The following is a 21,598-nucleotide window of genomic DNA, read 5'->3' as shown; positions in this document are numbered from 1 at the left end:
GTCAACATCATACGATGGAGGGGGCTGGTAGAGTCGGGGGGGGGATAGCCAGAGTCGGCTGATTGGATGCCGAACGTGGGTACCTTGAAGGGCTGTGCACAGGCGTCCCAGTAGCCATGCCAAAGGACACTGAACGCCTAACTAAAGCAGAGGGTGAACCCACCACCGAGGGCACAGTCAAGGAACTGTGCACCTTCTTGGGACCAACAGGTGCTCCAGAGGGAGGTGGATGACCAAAGATGGCATGCAGGGAAGAATAATATTTACGCATATAGTCTAGAGTCGCCTCATCTCCGGGAAAGGGAGGAAGAAGCGTGGCACACCTGGCCTTGTCTCCCTGGTCGAGTAATGACTGGTGGCCGAGTGTGGTGAGGTCGGTACACGGTGAAACCTCGACCGACTATGTGACTTACCTTTGGACGTCAACAGAGATCGGCGTCCATGACAGCGACTCCCCAAAAGGCCCCATGAATGGGAGTCAGACCGAGAGGAAGACTTCATGCGATGGGAAGACTGAGACTCTGCCACCTGCGCTGCTACAAGTTTCATTCTACGCTCGTGCGTAGCCGAAGTCACAGACAGGAGCCGCAGTCCTCGGGTCATGGTGCTCATCCAGGCACTGCATGCACACCAAATGAGGACCCGTAGCTGACATCTGCTGTGAACAGGAACCATAGGGTTTAAATCCCAAAGACATATAGAAACACACACTGCTTCAATATGACTAAAATGAAGGAGGCCGAAAAAACTGTGTTGTAAGCGTGGAAACAAAGGAACTAACATCAGCGCATTGGGGTTGGACTTATATGGACTCTGTTGATGTCACATCTGATGGGCAACGTCAATATGGAGTCGCACGACACCCTCTGCTTATGCGCAGACGTACTATGGGAAAAAGTTTCCAGATCCAGGCTAGTGCCTGGGGGGGATACTAAGTTAACGAATCTGCAGATAGATGTCTCTATCAGATATTTTCAATTGTACATTTAGCCACTTTATTTATATACACTTCATTAATCAGTTAATATTATTTAATTTTCTAAGCAGTCGCAAACCCCCTGAGGAGGCTTCTCACCCCCCCCCCCCCCCTCCCACCACCCACTAGGGTTCCCTGATCACAGGTTGGGAACCACTGTACTACAACACACGTGTGTAGCTTCAAATGTTTGAAATTTCTGGGACAAGCAGTCTATTACATATTTGTGCATGAAGACCAATTCATTCCTTATAGAGCGTATGTGCTTTATATAGTAATTGCACTTGTGAGTCACGCTATTATGAGACATTGATCTGGTAACTGGGATTTACCATGTGCACCAGGAATTACTGGGTCCTTGTCTATAAGTGATTCTCCATTCCATGGGCAATTAACCTCCCATCTACCATTTGCTATGGTAAATGGAAATGTGTGATCTTTGCAAGGTGGGGAGTGTGTCAGGAGGCACGGCAAGCTGCGGGTTGGCAGAGGCAAGCATTGCATACTTCTCCATGCTGTGGGAAGGAATCAGACAGGGGGTAGGCTGCGTTGAGCTTGCAGCTCCTGCCACATCCCTATTACATTTTACTGGCCGGATTTTAACCAAATCTAGTATTTCAAGGCCTGGTAAACGTCTGCATTTCCCACCCAGGGATACAGCTCTGTCAGACTTATATTTGGGAGCTTAGTTTATTTCTTTAAGCTCACAATTGTGGGTTTTTCTAACAAACAGTTGGTATGAGGCACACATTTTCATTGAAAATAACTGCATGTCCTTCTCTTGTGCTTTTTCTATATTTCGTACATTTTTTGGCACCTTGTACCTGCTGATATGTCCCTTGTACATGTGCACTAGATTTAATGCCTGGCTATTTTCCTTTAGTATGCTTCTTAACGTAATTGTGTTTTCTAACATATACTGATATATTTATTTTCATATAGCACAGACATTACCCAAAGGTGCTAGAAAGCTTTACAAGAGAACTAGACCGTTACATAAAGTACAAAATTCCATAGTGCGAAGATTGATACATTTGTCTATAACAGCAGATCACTACATAAGGCACAGACTTACATTATACAAAGATGTAGGTACATTTAAAAAGCCATAGACAGTGGGGTGTAGTAGATGTTGCAATTGCGCTAAAATGTGCATAACAAGGTGTCAACTGGTGCCACGTTCAGGATGGAGTCTAATGAAATGGAAGTAGTGCAGTAAATCTGAAGGCACTAATCAGCGCTGAGAGTAAACCAGAGAGGTCAAAACTGGGGATGAGAGGTCAGCTCAAATGTCTTGAAAGGAAAAGGGACTCAGCGAGATTTAGAGATAATCTTCGAAGTGTGGTGCATAGGTTCGGAGGTAAGGAGTTCCATATTCTGGTCACGCTTCCTGAGAAGGATTGTGCCATCAATCATTCCTTTTTTACAGGTTGGGGTTTCTAGCAGCAGTGATTCAGCATTTCGCGATGGACTAGTACTCCCAAATAGTTTACATTTGTCAACCAGGTAATGTGGAGTGGATGTGTGTAGAGCCTTATGAGGGATAAAGGCCTTTTAATAGGCAGCTAGAGGAGTGTGACCGGCATCGGTGAGATGTGGTAATTCCTTTTGGCCCCACAGAGGAAACATACTGCTGAATGTGGGATTGATTTAAGATGAGATGAGTGAGATGGGGCTTGGGCGACCAGTCAAGAGAGAGTTAGACATTTCAGGAAAGCACCAGTAACTGAAGAAGAGTTTTCAGATTTTGTTCTAAAATGTATTGACAAATTCCCCAGAAAAGGCAAGATACTGTGCATTTATAGCAATGGTGTTGGTTTGCAATTATAAGCCTTTTATCTAGGATTAGCCCATAGATGTATCACTGTTAACAATGGTGAATAAAAAATAAATACTTATAAGCTGGGTTTGTGAGGGAATACCACCACTGGAATGTTCATGGACTGAAAGGTTGAAAGCTTAGATCTTTATCACACTCCGATGACGGAGGTTAACATTTTCAGACTACTGTGTTATTGTTACGACAAAGAGTGATTTTTAAAATAACAGAAATGCAGTCTGGCAATCATGATGATAGCCTTTAGAAAACGAATGAATAAATCGCTATTTAGAGTAGCCTCACACTACTGTTAGAGTCAAATGTAAACTCTTATTACAGCCTGTCAATCTGCAGCCCAGTAGGTATAATGTCTGTCCCTAACAGTGATATCTATAAATGAGCTTTGGAACTGCACTTTGCTACAAAACATGGCTTAAATCTGCTTTGTGGAGCATTTACTGCTTTATAATGACTGCACATGCATGCTGCTGTTGTACATGGCTAGTGTTGCAAAAAAAGGCGAGGTGGAGGGAGAGAGAGCAATGTAGGTGCTGGTTTATTACTGAGCAAGAAAAACCGGGCTTTAGTGGCATTGCTATAAAAGTAATTTCTTTTTTTTCTTATTCTAAGACCATCTGAAATCATATCTCTGTCATTTTCTATCCACAAGACAGTGTAGGCGAACTGCTTTTGAAATGTTAGTTGGTCAAATATTATTCCCTTGAATATACATCTTTTTAAATTAAGTGCTCATCCTTGTTTACTAGGTTAATACAGTGGGGAGTAGACAACATTAGGGATGTTAGAGGCTGCTCATATCATTGTATGAAAACAATATAGCTGTAGTGAGATGCAGGAGTGAGGATTGCTATTATGCTGTTTAGCTCTACAATAAGGATGTCAGATAATCCCTTTCCATGGCACGTTTCTCGCTTATCCTCTATGGAACAGATTTTAAATAACAAAATCTTGAAATCAAGAAATTCAAGTCCTACCAAGGACTTGTTACTAATGGTGCAACAAATACTCTTGCTGTAAATCCCTTGATAAGAAAATGTTTTTGACTACTCTTATCTCTATACCCAAACTCCTCTCGTACAGTTGTTACTGTGTGTGGAGCTCTGCAATATAAGGATACTAAAGAAGAAGAATAGTTGATCTGCCAAACAATAAAGAAGGAAGAGTGTAGACCCCTTCTTTAAACCAATAATACAGTTATTTAATTATACATCAAAAGGCCTAAAGAAGAGACTTACAGCAACCAACATGTGTTCTAGATTAGGACAATCATTCTAAATTTGAAGCACACATACAGAATCATAGCAGGTAAGTTGCCAATAACCGTGTTCTTTTCCACTAACGGACTTCAAGTGGCATCCGAGACAACACAAATGCAGCTTGAGCGGCCTATGATGTCACTTGGATCCCTCAGGGATATAGCTCCCTATAATCCACAGTTGCCCAATCCACAATTTTAAGTGGATTATATCCACTCTCAGTGAGTCAGGGTTGCTGCGCTGCTCCCAGCATCGAGACAAACCCATTGCATGCCACATATCTTATTTACACACCGGCTCATGCACTGTGATTGAAGTGAAGGCACTCAAAGCAGGAATCAAATGTGCCCCTGCAATATGATACCCTAATATTTAGGATTGGAAAAATATAAAGTAGTAGAAATATGTTTAAACAATGTGAAGGTCATGAGGTTTATACTGATTTTTTAAATAGAAAATGTTTCCATGGAAGGTCAAGCCTCCTGGAGGTGAAGATGAGGGGGACATGAAGAACAAGAGGCGCATGTTTATGAATGTTGTGAGAAATAAATGTTATGGTGAACACAGTGGCAGATTTGAAGAACGTGTAAGACTGTACGAACATGAAGATCTATGCTTCATTTAGTAACCACCCAGAGCTAACAAATGACCAAAAACAGTTCATTCAGGGAACATAAATCTTTGTGGAAAGGGCAGTGGTAAAATGAACACACTTTTTCGTTAGCTGTGTTAAGCATGAAGACCTATGAAAAATTATTTTGAAAATAGTGTTAGGAAAAGCTGGAGTAAGAATGTGGGAACAGGCAATAAGGTATTTGTGGAGTCGAATGGACGTTGAGCTTAACTAGCATACAGCTAATTTCACCCTAAAAAGATGTTATGAGTAAAAGATTATAGAACACAGGATGTATTGGTTTCAAAGTGTAACATAACAATGTGTATGCTGTATAACAGCTAATGGTACAATCTGAAGTAAACAATATATCCATGAAATGTGATAACATACACATACAAAATATGGTTCTCTGATATGCGGGATCTGATAAAAACGATTAGCTTGAATATTCCTTTTTTTACTGTGCAAATAAAATTACCGTTTTAAAGTAGATCTACTTGCATCACATAACAAAAACCATTGCTGTGATTTAACAATTTTAAAAGAAAAATAATGAAATCAAGAAATTGAAAACGACTACACTCATGCTGTTTATATACACTATAATTCACAACCTGAATCACAACATCATTGTAACGAGAGCGCACTCATAAACGTAAACAAATTTGTGGGTAAATTGATCACACTTACTTTTTCACCACTCCCTGATGGACCTGCTGCCACTTCAACCATGATACTTTCACCATTCTATAATAAGAATATGTGAAGAAAGATCAGCTAATTACTGGATTGGAGGTGACAGATATGTTTTTCATGAACATATATGATGCAATGATACAGTGGTAGTGGCAACGTGTATGTCATTGTTTGAGTTGTTCACAATTTAGCCCCAATGAGCTGCTATGCAGATTGATCTTCATTTGCCGAAAAGAATAAAAAAAATTATTACCTTCACACCTTTCTTCATGTACGGTGAAGCAGTTACAAATGACCCACGCACAACACATGGAGCCTTAGTGAAAAGTTTTGAGAGCTGCACACGTTCAACGTCAGTAAGGGCCTGATTTAGAATTTTGGTGGTACATTTACCGTTCACCATTACTATGGAATTCTATCCTCAACCAAATCCCAAAAGGCAGATGACCCACATTTAGAGTCCTCAGCAAGGTGGCGGTAGTAGTTCCTCCTCCAGAGTGGCTGCACCTACAGTGGCAGGAGACACTTTGGGGCAAGGACAGACATCTACCAAAAAAAAACTATCAATGCTTGTCATAGACGGTGGAATGACCCATACTTCATATGGGCATATGGAAATGCAATCCCCAAATTTGCATACATTGTCATTTCCCATATATCTAGTGTCCCTTACACTCTGGGGCTTATTCCCCTCATGTTATGCACACCGTACTTCCCTTTCCATCAAAGGACACTATCAATTCTCTGATGGTTTTTCACAGCTAACTTCGCCTGCACTGGGTTAAACTAACCATCCTAGAATTGTTGGCTGATCTTCCACCATATACTTCTAGACCATGGTTGCACCGGAGGAAGAGCAAGTTCACCAAAAAGGCCATAACAGCACTGGAAGTGTGGATATAAAATCTACCATGGTTTGGTTAATTGTTGCTGCTTCCCAATTAAATTGAGCTCTAAGTTGATACAAACCAGAGGTTATCTGCTCATTCCATTAGATAGTGCCCCCATTAGCCAACAAACATCTCAGTTACTTTTATCGAACTTGCAGAAGTGAATCTTCATAACTGGGCAGTTTTGCCCATTTAAAAAAAAAAAATTATCATCACATACACAATGCACAATGATTTATTCGATACCTGTTTTTTTCTAAAACATTCACATAAAAGTTAAGGTTCTCCGTGTTTATCAGCTTCATATAGACTATGCCTGCATCGCAAGATTATTGTGAAAGCGTAAATGGTCTCGTAGTTTCTCTACTTGCTCTATAAAAATAATGATAATAAAAGTTAAAAGAAAGTACATTAAAGTTTAAGTGCCACGCGGAGGTGTCCTATGATGTTGCTGCTTCTTTTAGATTCTTAGAGCCGTTGCCTTTTTTTTGCTGTCTATTATTATACAACATATTACCACCCCTTCACAATCTATACAAATTGTGGTAAAGACTCTGGCAACTTGGCAACATAGAGCATAAAAGTTGGGAAAGGCGGCGATTTTGCCTAGAAGCCGTGAAGATCCTATGTCTTTTTTGTCCTATCTAGTGGCTTCGTGCATTTGGTGCCAGAGAGCAGTGTGTGATCCACGAACCATCTTCTCTTTCATACTTCTTTGGAGACCTCCTTTACACGAGACGCCAAATCGAAAAGAAAAAAAAACTTGTTGTGGCTTTACATTTTGAAACCGCTCCTTCACTCAGTGTGCCTGTTTGTGCAGCATAGACCCTCTGATCCCCCGTTCTACACTAACAATGCTCACCCGGCAGATTCTGTTTATTTCTTCCGAGGTACGAAGTCAGGACCTGATCTTTAATGTGCTCCTCTCCCTGAATATTCCCCTTCATGTGCAAAAGCAAAATAACTAAGCATTGGCAAAGTTAGTGAGTCTAGCTCGGCAAACTGATAAGACGGTTAACTTTTCACAAATTTGAATTGCAAGTCTGTCACAAAAAAAGAAACCACACTGACCTGTTTAACATGTAGACCATATGCTTGCACAAAAACTTTTCAATTAAAAAATAATAATAACAGAAATAAACATTGCACGTCATTTTAATGTAACAGTATCTGAGCTTATTAGTGAGCAGATGTACATGGAATAAGTATAGAGACCCTTTTCAGTTCTAATGCAGAGCACTGAAAATGTGTTTTTTTGTCACAAAGAAAAAGTACTATTGGCTTTAAATAACTGTGACCAGAAAACACAGTTTCAATACACGAAGATGGCAAAAGCAAAAAAAAAAAGAAGCATTGGCAAAGCCAGTGGGTCTCGCCTTAGACACTAATTGGGATAGCCAATGCCTTTTTGTGATGCTGTACTGTAATGGCATGGTACTCTGCAGCATGACCTAAAGTATAATACTAAACAAGCGCAATGAGGCTGCTGTGTGCATTGATCATTACGAATTCATGTGCCTGCACTTATACAAAATCAAAGGGAGATCGTTAAATACAAACAAAATGGTGAATGAAGTCTTTGTGTCTTGTGGGGCAACAGAGGAGTGGATGAGGGCGCAATGAGGAGTGGGTGGGGGAGCGCACGCGTATGCTGGAAACCAAGGTGTGGAAAAGGTAGGAAAAGCTTAGACCCATTCCATATTATATCTCCATGTCTCCTGTGTTAGAAGATCCTGCCCACGGTCAGTCTTTGCTGGGTTGCATCTATTGATCCCTCTTCATTAACTCGAATGGGCTGCCACGTGCATCACATAATGAAAGATTTGCCAGAACACTACTTTGGCAAGGTAGTATATGCATGTATAGAATCAAATGGAGTGACTTTCAGAACTGTTTCTCTGGAGCCAGCAGTTATGGCAGACACTGTGTGATCACTGCTACATACTATCATTATGAATTGTTGTTCCTCAGAGTTTCAATCTTCTGAAGCCTACAAAGCCTTCAAAGTGAGATGTCCATTAATATTAAAGATGTTCTTTCCTAAAAAGAAAATGTAATTTCTGTCAAAATTCAAACCGGCCTCTGTTCCCTTCAGGACCATACTAAAATATCAGTATCACCAGAAGCTGGGGAGAATCTCTCCATCTTTCTATCTGCAAATGCGCTTATTACAAGTAACAACATGATTCTATAAGTTGTACATCAACGGGTGATACTCATAGATGCTTCCTTGGTTTTGCATTTCAAAAAGAACGTTCAATGTTTGGCTTTTTCTGCTGCAGCTTTTGCTTTACTACCACATTTTCTAGAGTTCTTGCTGAAGAAGCCCCAAAACACTGCTTCTTTTAAAGTGAACAGAAGCACTGTTTTATTTTCAAATTTGTTCTGTTTATTTTATTGTTGTAATAATACGGGTGGTCTACAGCTGCTTTTAGATCTTTGCAACTACTTCTTGACTGTAGAATAATTATACCTGGTATCAATATCCAAGATTAACAAGGCACTGGTTCTAAGGAGAATGTCTAGCACAAGTGTCTCCAACCTTTTCTGTAGCAAGAGCTACTTCTGATCAGAGAAATTCATTGTGAGCTACAGAAGGTTAAGTAAATTGCGCATTATTACCAGACACTTCCATCCCTAGCTTCCATGACTTTAAGCCCAATGTCCATAGAGCCAGATAGTATGGTTTGAACAAACCACTATGGCAGGGCTGCCATGCGTGTCAGTGAGAGTGGTGTTTGGGGATGTATGAACATGTGTGCATATGAATGTGATATATGTGTATGGGTAACTGAGAGCCTGTGTCGTCGTACTTGTGGCACAGTGCATACCTTTTGCCATATGTGGCACTGTTATATATATATATGGAAAATGTCACTTACCCAGTGTACATCTGTTTGTGGCATGAGACACTGCAGATTCACATGCCTTGCACATCCCGCCATCTAGTGTTGGGCTCGGAGTGTTACAAGTTGTTTTTCTTCGAAGAAGTCTTTCGAGTCACGAGATCGAGGGACTCCTCCCCTTTCGGCTCCATTGCGCATGGGCATCGACTCCATCTTAGATTGTTTTCCCCGCAGAGGGTGAGGTAGGAGTTGTGAATTATAGTAATAGTGCCCATGCAATGGAGTAAATATTTATGTACATAATGTGGTTTAAAGCGATATATTTACAAATTTACAAATGTTCAAGATCAAATTCAAATTGCTACAGGCTCCCGGGGAGGCGGGCGGGCGCATGTGAATCTGCAGCGTCTCATGCCACGAACAGATGTACACTGGGTAAGTGACATTTTCCGTTCAATGGCATGTGTAGCTGCAGAAACACATGCTTTGCATAGACTAGTAAGCAGTTATCTCCCCAAAAGCGGTGGTTCAGCCTGTAGGAGTTGAAGTTGTTTGAAACAAAGTTCATAGTACTGCTTGACCTACTGTGGCTTGTTGTGCTGTTAACACATCCACGCAGTAGTGCTTGGTAAACGTATGAGGCGTAGACCATGTGGCTGCCTTACATATTTCAGTCATTGGAATGTTTCCTAGAAAGGCCATGGTAGCACCTTTCTTTCTAGTTGAGTGTGCCCTTGGTGTAATAGGCAGTTCTCTTTTTGCTTTGAGATAACAGGTTTGAATGCATTTAACTATCCATCTAGCAATGCCTTGTTTGGAAATTGGATTTCCTGTATGAGGTTTTTGGAAAGCAACAAACAATTGTTTTGTTTTCCAAATTTGTTTTGTTCTGTCAATGTAGTACATTAACACTCTTTTGATGTCTAATGTATGTAGTGCTCTTTCAGCTACAGAATCTGGCTCTGGGAAGAACACTGGTAGTTCTACTGTTTGATTCAAGTGGAACGGTGATATGACTTTTGGTAAGAATTTAGGATTTGTTCGTAAAGCTACTTTATGCTTGTGTATCTGAATAAATGGTTCTTGTATGGTAAATGCTTGTATCTCACGTACTCTTCTTAGAGATGTGATGGCAATTAGAAATGCAACTTTCCATGTTAAGTATTGCATCTCACACGAGTGCATGGGTTCAAAAGGTGGACCCATTAGTCGTGTTAAGACAATGTTGAGGTTCCACGAAGGAACTGGTGGTATAATTCTCTTTAGGCCTTCCATAAATGCTTTTATGACTGGGATCCTAAATAATGAAGTTGAGTGCGTAATTTGCAGATTAGCTGAAATTGCAGTAAGATGTATTTTAATGGATGAAAAAGCTAGCTTTGACTTTTGCAAATGTAGTAAGTAGCTTACAATGTTTTTAGCAGATGCGTGTAATGGCTGAATTTGATTATTATGGCAATAACAAACAAATCTTTTCCACTTATTTGCATAGCAATGTCTTGTGGTTGGTTTCCTAGCTTGTTTTATGACCTCCATACATTCCTGCGTAAGGTCTAAGTGTCCGAATTCTAAGACTTCAGGAGCCAAATTGCTAGATTCAGTGATGCTGGATTTGGATGCCTGATCTGTTGTTTGTGTTGAGTTAACAGATCTGGTCTGCTTGAAAGCTTGACATGAGGCACTACTGAGAGTTCTAGTAGTGTTGTGAACCAAGGTTGTCTTGCCCAGGTTGGTGCTATAAGTATGAGTTTGAGTATGTTTTTACTCAAATTGTTTACTAGCTACGGAAGGAGTGGGAGAGGGGGAAAAGCGTATGCAAATATCCCTGACCAACTCATCTATAACGCATTGCCCTGAGATTGATTTTGTGGGTACCTGGATGCGAAGTTTTGGCTTTTTGCGTTTTCTTTTGTTGCAAATAGGTCTATTTGTGGTGTCCCCCATCTTTGGAAGTAAGTGTTTAGTATTTGGGGGTGAATCTACCATTCGTGGATCTGTTGGTGATCCCGAGAGAGATTGTCTGCTAACTGATTCTGAATCCCTGGAATAAACTGTGCTATTAGGCGAATGTGGTTGTGAATCGCCCAATGCCATATTCTCTGTGCTAGGAGACACAACTGTGTTGAGTGTGTTCCTCCCTGTTTGTTCAGATAATACATCGTTGTCATGTTGTCTGTTTTGACAAGAATGTGTTTGTGGCTTATTATAGGTTGAAATCCCTTCAACGCTAGAAATACTGCCAGTAGTTCTAAGTGATTTATGTGAAACTGTCTCTACTGAGTGTCCCATTGTCCTTGGATGCTGTGTTGGTTGAGGTGTGCTCCCCACCCTATCATGGAGGCATCCATAGTTATTACGTATTGAGGCACTGGGTCTTGGAAAGGCCGCCCTTGGTTTAAATTTATATTGTTCCACCAATGAAGCGAGGTGTATGTTTGGCGGTCTATCAACACTAGATCTAGAAGTTGGCCCTGTGCCTGTGACCATTGTGATGCTAGGCACTGTTGTAAGGGCCGCATGTGCAACCTTGCGTTTGGGACAATGGCTATGCATGAGGACATCATGCCTAGTAGTTTCATCACCATCTTGACTTGTATCTTTTGTTTTGGATACATGGCCTGTATTACATTGTGAAATGCTTGTACCCTTTGTGGACTTGGAGTGGCAATCCCTTTTGTTGTGTTGATTGTCGCCCCTAAGTATTGCTGTGTTTGACATGGCTGAAGGTGTGACTTTGTGTAGTTGAGTGAGAAACCTAGTTTGTGGAGGGTTTCTATGACATACTTTGTGTGTGTTATTTTGTAAATTCTTTAAGCTTACTGTTATGTGATGTTTTGATGTAATTTCCTTTTCCTGTTCCTTCTTATATAAAAGGTTGATTGGGTGGAAGGTGAGTCGCAACAAAGCTGAACTCCTTTGCTTGTTCCCTTGCTCCCTCAACTTGCTGACTCTTCGCTCTTGAAGTATTCCACTTTTGGATTCTGTATTTCTGGTTTTCTTCAATGATATGAAGTCTTCATCCAGGAAGGTGTTTTTTTGGCTGTTATCTCCTGAGAAGGTGGTATCTTTTCGAAGGCACTTGCCTAACACATATTCCAGTATGTTATGACATTGTGGATTTCCGGAAACATGCGCCCATGCATTTGACATTGGAAGACTCGGATAACAGGTAGGCGTGCAGACCTGAACAAATTCCACCTGAAGTCTATGCTCAAAGTTATATTGCAATCCTTAAGAACTGCCTTGTCCACTTTTAAGAAAGGAAGTGTCTACGTGAAACTAAACCTGACCAAAAAAGAAATGTATCTTCTTTGTAAACATCAACAAACACAGAACTCAGACTGGTTATCAAAAATGAAGATAGATGGCTTGCATGTTGGTTTTGATTAACCAATCATCTAGGTACGGGAACACATGTATTTGCTGCCTCCTTATATGTGCAGCCACTACTGCCAGGCATTTTGTAAAAACTCTTGGCGCAGCTGTTATCCCGAATGGCAACACCTTGAATTGGTAATGTACCCCTTGGAATACGAACCTTAAGTACTTTCTGTGTGAAGGATGTATCGGTATATGGAAGTATGCATCCTTTAGGTCTAGTGCTGTCATGTAGTCTTGCTGTTTGAGCAATGGGATTACATGCTGTAATGTCACCATGTGAAAGTGATCTGATTTGATGTAGATATTTAAAGTTATGAGATCTAATATAGGTCTTAGAGTTTTGTCCTTTTTGGGTATGAGAAAGTACAGCAAGTAAACTCCTGTTCCTCTCTGATGGATTGGTACCAGTTCTATTGCTTCTTTTTGTAACGCTTGGGCCTCTAGTTGTAGGAGATCTATATGTTGTTTTGACATATTGTGTGTTTTCGGTGGGACATGTGGAGGGATTTTGAGAAATTCTATGCAATAACCATGCTGGATGATTGCTAAGACCCAAGTGTCTGTTGTTATTTCTTCCCAATGTTTGTAGAACTTGGTTAGTCTCCCCCCCACAGGTGTTATGTGTTGGGGATTTGTGACATCGAAGTCACTGCTTGTTTTGAGGAGTTTTGGGACTTTGGAACTTCCCTCTACTCTTTTGGAATTGGCCCCCTCTATATTGTCCCCGAAAACTTCCCCGCTGATATTGGCTCTGATAAGTGGGCCTTGTTTGTGAGGTTGTAGTTTCCGTGCTTTGTCCTCGAAACCCCACTCTAAACTGGGTTTTACGAAATGTGCCTCTGCTCTGTGGGGAGTAGAGTGCGCCCATGGCTTTGGCCTGATCAGTGTCCTTTTTAAGTTTTTCGATAGCAGTGTCCACCTCCGGCCCAAACATCTGCTGTCCGTTAAATGGCATATTCAGCACGGCTTGTTGAATTTCCGGCTTAAATCCTGACGTACGCAACCATGCGTGTCGCCTTATAGTCACTGCTGTATTTACTGTCCTAGCAGCTGTATCTGCTGCTTCTATTGCCGAGCGTATCTGATTGTTGGAGATACTCTGTCCTTCCTCCCCCACTTGTTGTGACCTTTTCTGGAACTCTTTGGGCAAGTGCTCAATGAAATGTTGCATTTCATCCCAATGAGCCCTATCATATCTCGCCAGCAATGCCTGTGAGTTGGCAATGCGCCATTGGTTGGCCACTTGTGCTGCAACACATTTCCCCGCAGTGTCGAACTTGCGACTCTCCTTGTCTGGAGGTGGTGTGTCTCCTGAGGTGTGTGAGTTCGCTCTCTTGCAAGCTGCCCCTACTACCACCAAGTCTGGTGTTAATTGCTGCGTGATGTATACAGGGTCTGTTGGCAGCGGCTTGTATTTCTTCTCCACCCTTGGAGTTATGGCTCTGCCCTTCACAGGCTCCTGAAACACCTGTTTGGAGTGTTTTAGCATTCCAGGTAGCATAGGGAGACTTTGGTATTGACTGTGTGTGGAGGATAGTGTGTTAAACAAAAAGTTATCCTCAATAGGCTCTGCATGCAGGGTGACATTATGAAATGCCGCTGCTCTTGACACCACCTGTGTGTAGGCTGTACTGTCCTCAGGTGGCGACGGTCTCGCCGGATAACAGTCTGGGCTGTTATCTGATACTGGCGCATCGTAAAGATCCCATGCATCGGGATCATCCTGGCTCATTCCAGTATGAGTTGGAGACTGCATCTGTGGTGGAGTGGCTGCAGGTGATGTATGTGTTGAGCGTGGTGGAGATGGTGGCGGGGTTACTTGTCTTGCCACCTTTGCCTGTGGCTGCTTGTCTTTCTCTTGGAAGGCAAGTCTTCTTTTCATCCGAATATGGGGAAGAGTACTTATCTTCCCTGTGTCTTTTTGGATGTGGAGCCTTCTCGGAGTGTAATCTGGCTCCATTGACTCTAGTTCTTGTCCGAACCTATGTCCTTGCATTTGTGAGGACAGTCCCTGTTCCTCCGTGTAGGAACTTGTTTTCGGTTCCGAGGCTGGATGTTTCGGTATGGAAACTTTTTCGGCAGTCTTTTTTGGCTCTGACGACACTTTCTTAATTTTCGGTGTTCCAGCCTCTCAGTGCCAAGTCGTTTCAGTGCCGCCCTCTCGGTGCCGACCTTGCTCTGACCCGCTGTCTCGGGGTCGAGTGTGCTCTGTGCTGGTATCTCGACCAGAGTCGGATGCCTTCGACACATGCGTGCCCTTTTTCGGTGCCGATGTTCGGTCACCTATTTTTTGGGTTAAGCCATGGCCTGGTGGCGGTGGCGTCCCCTGGGCTTTAGTGGTCTGTCCGTTTGTGTTTCGACGTCTTACTCACGGTTTTCGGCGTCTGTTCGGGCTCGTCCTCGTCGGAGAAGGTTTCTTCCTCTTCCTCCAAGTGTCGTTGTCCTGTCGGCGCCGACGCCATTTGCAGTCTTCTTGCTCTTCGGTCTCTTAATGTTTTCCTCGACCGAAACGCTTGACAGGCTTCACAAGTATCTTCTTTGTGTTCTGGAGACAAACACAAGTTACAGACCAGATGCTGATCTGTATACGGATACTTGTTGTGACATCTGGGGCAGAAGTGGAATGGGGTCCGTTCCATTAGCCTTGAAGAGACACATGGTCGGGCCGACCAGGCCCCGACGGGGGATGGAAAACCCCGAAGGGCCACCGGAGCTCTTCAAAATTCGGTGTCGATCTGTTGTAACTAACCCGATACCGAACGCAAACAATACCGTTGAATTTTCCGAGATTCTAACTATCTTTCTGAACCGAAACGCGGAGCGAAAAGGAACACGTCCGAACCAGATGGCGGAAAAAAACAATCTAAGATGGAGTCGACGCCCATGCGCAATGGAGCCGAAAGGGGAGGAGTCCCTCGATCTCGTGACTCGAAAGACTTCTTCAAAGAAAAACAACTTGTAACACTCCGAGCCCAACACTAGATGGCGGGATGTGCAAAGCATGTGTATCTGCAGCTACACATGCCATTGAACATATATATATATATATATATATATATATATATATATAAAAACATATAGTCATTTTTTTAAATGGGAGAAATTTAAAGTTCAAAACTATTCAGAATGTGTAAAATGTTTCTGCACTTTAAATTTCTCCCATTTAAAAAATGAGTGTATTTGTCCGTTATTAATATGGCACCGTGTTCTACTGGCCAATGGGAGCAAGAGGCCTGCTGTATGTAAATGCAACACTTTGAAATAAAATCTTAGAAAATCAAAATAAAAAGTTAACGTAAATATAAGGTAAGTTCTCATTTTAATTTTCCCAATTTAAAAGCATTCAGAAACATTATTTTGTTCTCACCTCCAGTACTGAGTTGACAAGGACTTTTATTTAAGAGTCAAATACCTTAGTGCTTCAATTCGTCACCTTTATGGGCCATAAATCTGACTCCCGCACTGCTCCTTATCAGGCCCTGTTATGTGCAGCCTGGTGATAAAAATGTACTATAAACACAGCTTTCACTTTACTTTAAAAGGAAAAATGTGACCCTGTGCTTATTTAAAAATTAACTCAGGGCCAAGAGCTACTCTGAAAGGGTCTGGGAGATCCTTGTAGCTCATGATCAACTGGTTGGAGACACCTGGCCTAGCATGAATAGTTCCTTACAACGCATTTATTCATGTAAGGACACATAACAAATGTCACATTTGTGATTTTCGGTTACCATGGGAGTTCAAAAATTAATTTTCTTTGCTTTTTTTGGTGGCTGGATAACTTGTCCTTTATGATGTATAGTTCTACCAATTCCAGGATCTCTTTTTATCGAAAATCCTTCATTGGAATCGGAGAAAGAGCTTGCATCAACATAGCATCCCTCACTCAAAGAATTCTTCTGCATGCACTCAAACCCAGACTGACCCTCATTCCTCAAAAAGCTAACTTTAAATCCCAAGAGCACTACTAATCATAGAACTATTAAACACTTACCATTAGTATGAAAAATAATTGAGAAACCAGTCTCCGACCAGCTGTCCAACCAAATCAATAAACATCATCAACCTCAGTATCAGTTCAAGAGCAGGGTGAACTGTAGCGCAGAGGCAGCTGTGGATGACCTCTTCTCATCAACAAAGATGATTCTGTCTGCTCCCCTTGCTCGACCTCTCTGCTCCCTTTGTCACCGTCGACCATCTGGCCCTGGCTGACACACATTTTGCACACTATAATGATTCATCTCAAAACATCATCAATTTGTACAGAGGGCTGCCCCAATATCTGTGAAACAAGAAGTCACCTAGAAGGTACCTCATGGATACGTTTACTTATCAGTCACTTTCTGCTTCTATATGGACCCATGACCAGCAACCTCAGAATCATCAACACACCAACATGCAAATCTGTTGCAGTTGCAGCATGCCCATTGCCTGCATGCCTGATAACCAAAGTACCCTGCTTAGTCCAGCAGTTCCTGGGGCTCTTAGACCACTACATGAAGCCCTCAGCTACACGCACCTTGGGCCCCCTTCACTCATGCTCCAGGGCACCTCTAGCAACTGCTCCTTGCTCCCCCAGCTCCAAAATGGCAACCACCTGTCTGAGGGTTTGCAGCTGCCTTTTATAGCCGCTCTGCAACCAGTTCACTTCAGGTTTTCATTCGCTTTTCTTTTCCATCTTGGCTGTTTCTTCCTTGGTTCCTTCCTTATTTTGTAAATTCTTTAAGCTTACTGTTATGTGATGTTTTGATGTAATTTCGTTTTCCTGTTCCTTCTTATATAAAAGGTTGATTGGGTGGAAGGTGAGTCGCAACAAAGCTGAACTCCTTTGCTTGTTCCCTTGCTCCCTCAACTTGCTGACTCTTCGCTCTTGAAGTATTCCACTTTTGGATTCTGCATTTCTGGTTTTCTTCAATGATATGAAGTCTTCATCCAGGAAGGTGTTTTTTTGGCTGTTATCTCCTGAGAAGGTGGTATCTTTTCGAAGGCACTTGCCTAACACATATTCCAGTATGTTATGACATTGTGGATTTCCGGAAACAGTCGCCCATGCATTTGACATTGGAAGACTCGGATAACAGGTAGGCGTGCAGACCTGAACAAATTCCACCTGAAGTCTATGCTCAAAGTTATATTGCAATCCTTAAGAACTGCCTTGTCCACTTTTAAGAAAGGAAGTGTCTACGTGAAACTAAACCTGACCAAAAAAGAAATGTATCTTCTTTGTAAACATTAACAAACACAGAACTCAGACTGTTTATCAAAAATGAAGATAGATGGCTCCAGAACTCAGAATTTCGCTAACAGCAAACTGCTTGGGTTCATTCTTGAAACTGACCTCTCCTTAAAGACACACACTGCCTAGAACACTAACCAAAATGGGGCAAGCAAACACTTCTAAAAAGTTCTTGAAAGAAACCTCTCCCCGAAGCTGACATCAGAATAATAGTCCAGGTCATGGTCCTCTAATACTTAAATGGTGTTAATCCCCTAGTTGCTGGACTGCCTGCTCCCATGCTGACCCCACTGAAAGGAGTCTTACATGCTGTTGCCCATTTAATCACATAACAAAAAGGACTTGCACCAGCTGTCTCTTCGGACCCATGACATCTTCAAAGCAATAAGAATCTGTAAACCAGTATACCACCCTTACAAATAAATCACATCAGACAGGAAATGTGACACAAGTCACGAAAAAAAAGAGGTTCGAAATTAAGAAGTGCAACAAGGTAACAATCCGAAGACATGCCTACTCCATATGAGACTTGCAGCATAACATCTGCACTCTAAAAAAATAACATAAGGAACTGGACTAGTTCTTCTGATCTCGACAAAACAACAGTACTCAAATCACTCCCTCTCATAAGAAACTAATGGTTCCTCTTTCCTAAGCTCAGTCTCATGGTCTTCGTTTGTACAGGGCCACGGCTTACCAGCTATGTTTGTGCTATATAAATAAATTTAAATACATACATTAAGTGGGTAGACTTTCTTGAGCCTGGGAAACAATCAAACGCATACTAAAAAGCATCAATTATCTTCCAGTACAACCAAAGGTAAAATGTAATGTGCTATGGAAGACAGAAAATGGAAAGGCCAATGGTTGTGTGTGATTCTGCAGGAGTCCATGCAATTTCAACCAAAAGCTGCTACAAATTGTGAAAACTAGAATGCATACTGGGTAGATCTTGTTCATATGTAAAATGTGCTGCTCTTGCAAAGCAGACATGCAATACAAAGTCCCAACCCTTAGATGACCGTCTATAAACCCTCCAGCTGAATTCAACTCATGGTCTTTATGGAAAACCTAAACATTTAGCCATTCTGAGAACCCATTCCTGTTCTCCACAGCACAGTGAGTTGAAGAAGAGATTTAGAGCACAGTGTGTCCTACACTTGTTTTCAAAACATAGAAAACACAAAACATCCTGTAAGATGGCATAATACAGCACTAGTTTTCTGTTGTGGAGATAACTCAAGAATATGTGGTAGCTGCACTCACCAACTAATACAACTGCTTGATGTGAGAGTGTAAAGTACTGCATTTTAGGGTTTTTAGGAGCAGACTACCATGACACTGTCAAATAACTAAAATGGTTGCTAGACCATGCAACCCATGGTGACAATCAAAATGCCACAATTCTTCAACCATAGACACTTGGTGAAATCAGGCTTTTGTATGAAAACAATTTTCAAAAATGTTACCTTTGATAAAACCTTTACTTGTATTTAAAAGGGAGTTTATACTTTACATGATCTCTTATACGTATTTACTTACCTTTGTGATAAATGGTGTTATGAACACAAAAAATACGTCATACAGAAGCAGGAGAACAAGAAGGATCACGCACGCCTGGTAAAGAAAGGAAAGAGGCACGTTAATTTGAAGTGCAAGTTACAACAGAAGCAAAACGTTTTATAGCAACAGGACATTTGACAAAATCGGCTACTGTGCTGTTCTTGCAAGAATTATCCTGTACATTTTAAGTGACATATAAAGCCAACTAAGTCTGCTCTGCAAACAACAACTGCACGCCTCTGTAGGTAGTATTGTTTTCCAGAATTTTAAGAAATTTTGGTGAATAGTAACCCTCACAGTTCATCATGCACTGTAGTAAATAATTACAACATTCACAAAGTGAAATGTATAATCCTTAATAAATAATGCTTTCAACCCATCCCTTCAATGATATGATATACGGAGCACATCCACTTTAGTGTATTAAGAAGGCTACTGCCCATCCTAATCGTCACAGTCCTTACTTTATGAGGGCTAGTCCATATCTGGAACTGCGACATCCCTGTTTGCCTCTTGAACATAAAGATTTGTTAGCTCCTCTGGCTGACATAGGTATATGATGCTTCCTAATATTCTGTTTTACAATGTGAACAATTATTTATTTACATTTAATTTAAGAACAGAAGTATTGCCATTGTATGCTTTGTTACCCCAACCCTGCCCTGCTCCTTATAGTTGGATAGGGTTGAAAAGCTATCTTTTTACTAGTTAGGAGGTATGAGAATACGCTGGCTTTGATCTTGCAAGTTCTGTGCCCCTCATCTAATCCAGTGGCTCACCTTCTGCGATTCCTAGTGATTGTATTTCTACTTATGATAGCTTTGCCTATTACAGGCTTTATCCTCTCTAAACGTCCCTACAGATTATGGTTAACAACTCCGTGTTTATTGTTGTTAAATCTTTTATCCCTCAAATCAAACCTCATGTTTGAAGGAGAGCTGGCACTTATAACACTTTATAGGGGCGGTCCTGTATAGCGCATAGCTACCCAAAAGGGTTTCCCAGAGGTAGGTAATTAGCCAGAGGAGGTGGAAAAACATCAACTCAAAACAACCAGGTTTTGAGGTTTTTGCGGAAGAGGGTCAAAGATTGGCAGCTTCTCAGTGAATCAGCTTCGTGTTCGGGAGCTTAGGGCCCACAAACTCCCACTTCATCTCCCACCACCTCTCCAAAATGTGGACTGGAGCTCTAAGCTACCTTGGGTGATGTTTTGGTTTAATATGGCTTTAATGGCACAGGCTTTGCGTTATCCTGTGGTACTTGCCTAGGTAAACCTTTCACTCTTTCTGCTTAGGTCAGGCCACGAGTGATCGGATTCTGTTTTGTCCAAGAGGCCACATCAATAAGGAGTCTCTTGGTTCTCAGCCATCCCTGAAGAGTAGGGATTCCACTACCTCGCGAGCCACAGTGGCTTCCTGGCATTTAACTCTGGCATTATGCATATTCAGGCAGTTTATCTAACTTACACCTACGTTTGTAACTCAGTACTTTTTCTGTTGAGTCGATGGGTCTGCGACGGATTTCTCATTACCAGAAGTCTGTTATTTGGGTCAATTAACTGCATTTGTGTCTTATCTGACGAGCAGAAGCGGGGTGAGGTGGTAACAACGCTATTACTTTCCAGTAGTCCTCACAGCGTCGATTCCTTTCCTTCGGTGCCATAACATTATGTTTGTCCTCCCCATTCTCCTGTGCTACACCCAAGTCTTCAACCTTTGCTCTTTAAACGTCTATTAAAGTGAAGCTTCCGATATAAATACAGTCTGGTCGGGAATAAGGGAAAACGTTTGCATTTTCTTAAAGTGAAAGCTTAGGTTACCTTGTCTTCGTAGATGGACACACACTCAAGAGTACGGACTCTGACAAGGAAGTGAGGGCTCCGTGCACACTGAGATCACGGGCGAGTAAACCAGGCTTCCACCTGACACACTTTATGGCCTCATGCAGCCCTTTTTCAGAGCCTTCATCCCAGAGTCAGAGCACAAACAGAAGCAATGAGCATGCACATTTTATCTAGAAACACCCCCATTTTTTTTACACCTAAAAGCTGGTAAAACTCTTCAAAACTACAGCTTTTGCTTTGATTGTATGTACATAAAATGTGGCATACGGTGCGATAACAAATCAAACTTCTCACTAATGGATGAGTAAGAATCAGGGGTGCAGTGCAAACTCTTAAGGGAATGCATTTTTCCTGCTGCTTGGCAACCCTGAGATCTACTGATTGGTCACCTTGCCCCAAAGAACTAGTACTCTCTTTTCAGATTCTGCGGATTTGTGCAATACGTTGAATTCATT

At 41.7% G+C, this 21,598-nt stretch overlaps 1 protein-coding gene across 2 annotated transcripts in view; it reads right to left on the bottom strand.

Moving 5' to 3' along the window:
• SPPL2A (signal peptide peptidase like 2A) overlaps window positions 1-21,598 on the bottom strand; it is a 273,444-nt gene that overhangs the window by 69,415 nt on the left and 182,431 nt on the right. For both annotated transcript variants that reach the window (XM_069222533.1, XM_069222534.1), the window contains exons 10-11: window positions 19,280-19,354; window positions 5,379-5,435 (exon numbers count right to left, since the gene is read on the bottom strand). In XM_069222533.1, the coding sequence (XP_069078634.1) occupies window positions 5,379-5,435; window positions 19,280-19,354 (132 nt within the window). The remainder of the gene's footprint in view (window positions 1-5,378; window positions 5,436-19,279; window positions 19,355-21,598) is intronic.

The sequence above is a fragment of the Pleurodeles waltl genome, chromosome 3_1 (genome assembly GCF_031143425.1).
Source record: "Pleurodeles waltl isolate 20211129_DDA chromosome 3_1, aPleWal1.hap1.20221129, whole genome shotgun sequence".
NCBI classification, from domain to species: Eukaryota; Metazoa; Chordata; class Amphibia; order Caudata; family Salamandridae; genus Pleurodeles; species Pleurodeles waltl.
The sequence above is the reverse complement of the archived record's forward strand: the minus strand, read 5'-3'. Positions and strand labels throughout refer to the sequence as shown.